The 7,583-nt window shown below is 38.1% G+C and overlaps 1 protein-coding gene across 1 annotated transcript; it reads left to right on the top strand.

Moving 5' to 3' along the window:
• Positions 1 to 519: 519 nt before the first annotated feature.
• LOC104596261 (ubiquitin-conjugating enzyme E2 32-like) lies at positions 520 to 1,213 on the top strand. The gene has a single exon (XM_019197566.2). The coding sequence runs from the start codon at positions 606 to 608 to the stop codon at positions 1,137 to 1,139; it is 534 nt and encodes a 177-aa protein (XP_019053111.1). The 5' UTR covers positions 520 to 605; the 3' UTR covers positions 1,140 to 1,213.
• The last annotated feature ends 6,370 nt before the right edge of the window (positions 1,214 to 7,583 follow it).

The following is a 7,583-nucleotide window of genomic DNA, read 5'->3' on the forward strand; positions in this document are numbered from 1 at the left end:
ACTGCTCACTACTCAGTCCATTTAACCCAGTCTTGGTTGCATCAATTGATTCTCCTTGAGACGCATTGCCTTGCGCAGAGGCTTTGGCTGTATGGGCCTTGATTTGGCCGCCACGACCTTTTCCTCCTGCCCCTGCTCCTTTGTCTCTGTTTTCAGTCATGCCGACTATTGTGTCTGAAAGCCCACGATCGGTGCCACAAGAGACAAAGAACCAATCTCAGGATCTCCCTAAAACCTGCCGCAGAACGTTGACTCGCTGGAGACTTGTCAAAAATCAGTGCGTTCGAGAACGGACACCCGAGTTCTCTGTTACTCGCACAAGAAGAACCATCCAAGAGAAGACCGAAGTCGAAGGTCGGAACTTCTGTAGAAGGGGACTGAACTTCTATTCCGAGGGCTCAGGCTCAGATCCAAGGGTTTGTTGCCATTGGACGGCATGGAGGAGGTGGGCTACAACACGGAAGTCGGGTTCGTCTGGCTAAAGCAGAGGAAAGGAACGCATCACACCTTCAAGCGCCTCGAGTCCCTTTGTTACAGGCTTTATCGCCGACGTCCGTCGTCCTCCCTTCCACGGCCAAATCGAAGGGTGTGTTCTATCTTATGCCATGGCGGAAGAGAAGTACAACATGAAGAACCCAACGGTGAAGAGGATCCTTCAGGACGTGAAGGAGATGCAAGCAAACCCTTCTGATGATTTCATGAGCCTTCCTCTCGAGGAAAATATATTTGAGCGGAAGTTCGCGATCAGAGGTCCCCGTGACACAGAGTTTGAGGGAGGAATCTATTACGGATGGATCCAATTGCCAGTAGAATATCCATTCCAACCTCCTGCATTTATGCTGTTAACTCCTAATGGTCGTTTTGAAACACAGATGACGATTTGTCTAAGCATATCCAATCATCATCCGGAGCATTGGCAGCCATCTTGGAGCGTGGGAATTGCTTTGGTAGCATTGATTGCATTCATGCCCACTAACCTAGATGGTGCACTGGGCTCATTGGATTACAAGAAGGGAGAAAGACGTGCATTAGCCATCAAATCTCGTGAAGCAGCCCCCCAATTTGGAACTCCAGAACGTCAGAAATTGATTGATGAGATTCACCAGTGTATGTTAAGCAAGGCACCACCAATTCCGTAATTAAATGCCCCGCAGGCCTCGAATGAAGAAGAATTAACCGAGAAAGAAGGAGAGGCAGAGGTTAGCCCGCAAAATTCTGGAGTGCAAAGCTTGTCCTTTGTTGTCGCCTAACAATCGTTGCTGCCGCCACTGATCTCCAGAGGTCTTGGAACGCAGACCTCTTGCTCCTGTTTCGTGGCTCTGATACCATGTAAAACCAGAGCTTTTCTGGTTTATTCTTTTCTGTGTTTTATTCATTGAGAATTTAAGTATATATATACATGAATGTAAAACCGAACCTCCTAAGCTTATGGCAACTAGAACTCCTAAGTTTACAGGGACTCAAATATATCTTTCCTATCCTATCTGAACTATTCATGATAAGGAAAGGATAAGAAGATATATACAAATAAGATAATACTGAATGGACTTCTAATCCTAACATGGTCATTCCTCTGCCCAATGCCACCGCTGCCTCTGCCTCCGCCCACCTCCGACAATGTTGTCGGAGGTGGCGGCGTTGGGCAGAAGAATGACCACCAATGCCGCCTCTGCCTCTGCCCACCTCCGACAACGTTGCTGGAGATAGGCAGAGGCATTGCTGGAGTTTGCTGAAGGCGGCGGCGGGTGGCGGTGCTGATGACTCAATTGCAAGAGGAAGAAGATGAACAATGTTTTTGCCCTTAATTGCTATTGTTTTTAAAAAGTTAACCTATTTTTGAAATTTAAATAAAAGTATTACTTTTATTGATATTAGGGCCCAAAAGTTGCCCTTATCTATTATAATCCCAAGTTTATTTTCTTGGGTATTGCTTACATTCTAGGTGGGTAAATAACCTTACACCTTGGGAGAAAAGTTGCCAATACTTGGATGAGACAAAAATGTCTCTTGTAATAATAGATTTTTATGACTAAAATGGTCATTGTCTTGTTTGTATGGGAAATAAAAGAACATGGATAAATGCACTTACTTGGGTAAATCTTTCTTAGGAAACACTTACCTAAGTAAGTGTATTTACCCAGATAAGTAATTTACCAAAATGCAAACGAGGATTGTATAATCAATTGTTTTCCACTATATTCCTACATCTCATTGATTTAGATCCTATATTTGTCCCCTCATGATGTTACCATTTATGAAAATAACCATCTTTGTGCTTTACCTTCTACAGAGGAGGTTCGAGAAGCCGTTTTTACTATAGGAGCCTTGAAGTTTCCAGCACCTGATGGAGTATTAGCAATTTTTTATCAAAAAAGTTGAGACCACATTGGAGCTGATTTCACTACCTTTGTCCAGCAGGTTTGGAGATATAGCCCAGTTCAATGCCACGAATTTGGTTTTAATTCCTAAAAAAGAAGGGGTGGAATCAGCTATGGATTTTCGTCCCATTGGATGTTGTAATGTCCTAAATAAAATTATAGCCAAAATCATCGCAAAAAGATTGCCACATTCTCCCGAAATTGATCTCCCCCTTTCCAAAATGCATTTGTACTCGCAAGGCAGATATGACAAATTAGAATCCTTTATGCTGTTTACTCTCTAAAGTTGTTCACTTTATGATCTCACTTTATGCTGTTCACTCTCCCACTTCAGATTATTGCCTCTGAAGTTGTTCACTCTCTAAAGAAGAAAAGAGGCAGGTATGGATCCTTTATGCTCAAATTAGACCTTTCTAAGGCCTATAACAGATTAGAATGGTCTTTTTTTTATTAAAGGTATTTGAATTAAGAGGGTTCTCAAAGCAATTTTGCAACTTAATTGCCTGTTGTGTTTCTACAATATCTTTTTTTATCTTATTTAATAATCATTCTACCATCCTTTCCACCGCAAATGGGACTTAGACAAGGCTGCCCTTTGTTCCTGTATCTCTTCATTTTGGCCTTGGATGTAGACATGGCAAAAAGTTGACCCAACCCGTAAAGCTGATCCAATCCAACCTAAAAAAACAGGGTCTAATATTTAGCTACCTGAATGTGAGAATGACCCAACCCGACCCAATTCGGAAAAAAACTGGGTTGGGTCATGGGTCAACCCGCTGACTTGATTGTCAAGTCTAATTAGGACTATTTATGCATTGTTAGAAGTTTCCACTCTTTAATTTTTTCTATTTAGTCTTTACTCTTTAAATTGTTAAATGTTCAAGTTTTTTTATTTTATATTTGGAATTTTAAGGTTAATTCCTTTAATTTTAGTATTTTTCATGTAGTTTTTCTTTAATTTTATAAAGTTTAATTATTTTTTGGGGGTGACCCAAATTGACCCATGGGTCAACCTTAACCCGAACATTTAGAGTTAGGATCTAGCATTTAATAACCCGACCCGAAATTCAACCCGACCCGAAATCAACCCGAACCCATCCCACCCAACCTAATTGCCAGGTCTACTTGGATGTATTATCTCGCATGCTGCTTCATAGTAAGCTAGAGGCGCATGATATTTTTGGTATCCGTTTTGGTAATGGTGGTTTCAAAATGAATCATTTAATGTTTGCAGATGATATATCCTATTATTTGGACTAAGTAATCTTGATGAAATTGCTCATTTATGGTCCACTCTCTCATAGGTTAGCATGTGGTCTGGCCGTCTGGGCAAATGGTGAATTGTGCAAAGTGCTCCATTCTTTTCAGCACCAGATGGGCAAAACATACACACTACTTTGCATGTGAACTTTATGTCACCGAATGAGAGATACCTTGGTTGTTATTTACAAGAATTTAAAGGGCTCAAGGCTGAGAGTGAATTGTTGATAAACAAAATCAAAACACGTATTTCTGGGTGGAAGGGCCGATATCTCTCTCCCATGTAGGTAGAATAATCATGTTGAAAAGCACAATCTCATCTATTCCAAATCACCTTATGTGTCCACAAGAATTTTTCCCTCTAACGTATGCAAAATTGTCACTGGTTAGGAAAGGGATTTCTGGTGGGGTATTGCTAACATCAAAAGATTTATGTATTTGAGAGGATGATCAACAAAAAATTCAATCCCACCTAAGTTCTACACCTACAAATCAGACAACACAACCTTTCACCACCATTAATTGTTGGTCCAGGCCTCAAGCAAATCAGTTGAAAGTGAATTTTGATGGTGCAACCTCTGGTTCTTCTGCTGGAATTGGGATCATCATCCGCAATCACCGTGATATGGTTTTATTTTGTAGAGCGAAGAGGTTTGCTACATGCTCTGTAGTAGAAGCTGAAGACCTAGCTCTCCTGATGGAAAGCATCAAATTTTTCTTGGAGCTTCAGCTCTCTGAAGTAGTATTTGAGGGAGATTGTTTAACTATTGTTTAGGCTCTGTCGGAGGAGAGTTTCATTCCTCCATGGAATGTCCGCAAGACTTTGGTAGATTGCAGAGCGATGTGTTCAAATCTTCCTTGGAGCTCTATTGTTTATGACCCCTAGATCAGTAAACAAATGAGTCCTTTTAATAATTCCATATCAACTAGAAAACTGTAGGGAAGGGGTGGAGAAGAGAGAACCTAATTTCCCTAATTTCTTTTGATGTTGGATCTGCAACCAGAAAGGCATGCATAATTAGCTACTTAACCCAATTAATTAAGATTAAACACATTAGCAATATGTACAACTATCAGATGCACCAGCAATAAGTGTGTTTATAAGTAAATGTTTATTTGTATGAGATCAACAATCTTTTCTTTTACTGGTAAGTACCATTCTTTCTAACTAATGGTGGTTCAATTGGTAAGTTTTTTGGCTGGTCCTATCCAATACTTAGGATCAAATTCTGCCACCACCAAGGTTAGGGTGTGGACTATGGTTGTTTGAAAAAAAAAAAAAAGAAGAAAAAAAGAGCAGCCTAGGCTGTTTTCCAACTTCTTGTACATGACATTTTACTTTATTCAGGACCTCGGTTTTTAGCTAGAAGAAATTGAATGCAAATATTCATTTACACACTTGTGATAATGTGTCATGAGCTGGGGGTAGTGACACTTAGGTACCCAAATTTTCATTGGTGATGGAGAGTTATCCCACTAGTTTTGAACTTTTTGGAGTTCTTTATTGCATCTCCAAACTCAATTTTTGAACTTTTCCTATTTTCTTTCTTTTTTTTTTTCCTTTTTTATTTGTTTAAGAGAGAGATGAAAAAAAAGTTGAGGGTGGTAAAGCATTTATCATAAAATTCAAAACTCGGGTAATAGAAGAGGCAAGTTTTCTCATAAAAGATCAAAATTAATAGATAGGAACAGAGATTAGAATTTGAAAATACAAGGTGACTACCCCAAAGTACAATGTAGTTCCATGTGATTTTGTTAAACAAGCCAAAATGTCCATTATGTAGGAGTGTAACTTAAGTGGGCTCAGGTTGTTAAAATTTGAGTGAGCCCGAAAGCTTAGGCCCATGAAATGTAAAAATCTCCGAATTGGGTACCCAACTTGCATCTCCACCATCCTCACCAGTATTGTGTACTTTTAATATAAGGTTTTATCAAATGTATGTTCTCTTCACCCAACAATATGCTGCTTTCTTGAGTTAAAATGAAAGTATTTTAACCATGCCATGATAATTACCTTCATTTTCTCCAATGGATCCAAGGATTTCTTTTTCCAACGATGACCACAAGGACATATTCTATATTTTATGGTTGCAACAAGTAAATCCCAATCTCTCTTCATATCAAGAGACATTTGTTGGTATTAAGTTCAAAGATTTAAAACCGCAAGGACATTCTCAAATCTCAATGTTTTTTTTTGCCAATCTCTAGGGTTATGTTTGGTTTGAAAGGAAAGGTAGGGAGATCTGGTACAAACCAAACACAACCTAAAAGTTATGACTAAATGTTTTGATATTGGATGTTTAAGGATTTTGATAAAAAAAAATAGAAAGTTCGAGTATCTTATTATTTTTAAAATTTTATGTATTAAATAAAGGGTTCAACTATAATACCGGAAAGACATGATATCGAAAAAACTCATAACCAACCTATATCATAAATGTCGTAACCAATCAAGTAGTATTCACCGGGGAGGGGTTGATTGGTCAAAATTTTTGTCGGTATTATATCTTTCTGGTATCATAGATGTGTCCTAAACAAAGATGTACACCATAAAAGGGCATGAACAAAGGTGGAGTTAGAATTTGAAAAGAAGAAAGGTTGGAAAATGTCATAAATAATAGCATTAAACATGGCATTCATTTTAGAGGTAAAATTGAGCATTTTACGAAGATAGCCCATTAATGCACTAATGAAGGTGTTATTTAATTTTGTACTCTCCTAGAGGGAAAATATTAGAAAATAAATAACTATGCTTAATAGGAGTGCAAGTTGAGTCGGGTTAGATCAGGTTGAGGCCAACCTTAGCCCAACCCGACCTTTAATCCTACCTAATCAACCCTAACGATAGCCCTACCTAGTCTTTCAACCGTAACCTTAACCCAATAGGGTCGGGTTCAGGTTGGGTTGGATTGCCCAAGGTAACCCAATCAGAAAGTTAAGCTGGGTTCATACATTTCTACCCTAACCCTGACCCCTATCATCAAGTTGACCCAAGTTGCAGCCCTAATATTTATATTACTAAATTGGATGAGTAAAACTTGGATGCAGTTAACTTCCTCTTGCTGCTTTTTTTATATATAAGGTGCATTTGTTTTTCAGTAAATGTAAGGGGAAAGTTGGTCAATGGAAAAATGGTTCCCACTGACCAACAATCCCATGCTTTTTTCCGGAACTCATGTAAGACCCACATAAAATTCACTTTCCCTCAGTGTAAGCGATACTCATTTCCAGGTGGATAAATCATTTTCCCACCAAGGGGGAAATTGATAAGACATATTTGAACAGTTTTTCCCATTTAAGAACAACTTTTTATGTATAAATGAGTCAATGTACAATTTACTTGTGAATCAAAAGAAGGTAAGTTCACTACCGGGTAGTAAATAACTTTCTAGAAACGGGGCCATAAGGCAATTAGGTTTTTATCATCAATATGTTGAATTAAATTGAATTAAAGTATGAAAGAGGTAGTGGAGATGAGAAGATGCAAGATAGTCAATATTGAATACAAAATGTACAAAAAAAAATCTCCAAAAGAGATGAAAAATTGTGTTAATATATATATATATTTTTTATATCTGTACCATTTATAAAAGGGTTAGACTATGATATGGAAAATATATGATATGGGAAAAGCAACTGACCAATAAACTGAAATCACAAATGTGATAGCAAATAAGGTGTTATTTATCAAAATTCACGGGTGGGTTTTGATTGGTCAAAACTCTTTCCATATCATATCTTTTCTCTCCATAATAGATTTTCCCTTTATAAAAATGAGGAGTGTAACAATTGTTTAGTCAAAAGCCTAACTTTACTTTCCCTTTTTTACCCTCTATGATTTTTGTTTTTCTAGTATTTAACTATCATGAGGCCGTACATTGTCTATCCAAATTTTTCCAACAATAAAAAATGTGAATGCAAACTATTAACATGGTTGTATCTTGA

The sequence above is a fragment of the Nelumbo nucifera genome, chromosome 1 (assembly GCF_055504915.1).
Source record: "Nelumbo nucifera cultivar China Antique chromosome 1, China Antique-T2T, whole genome shotgun sequence".
Lineage (NCBI taxonomy): Eukaryota > Viridiplantae > Streptophyta > Magnoliopsida > Proteales > Nelumbonaceae > Nelumbo > Nelumbo nucifera.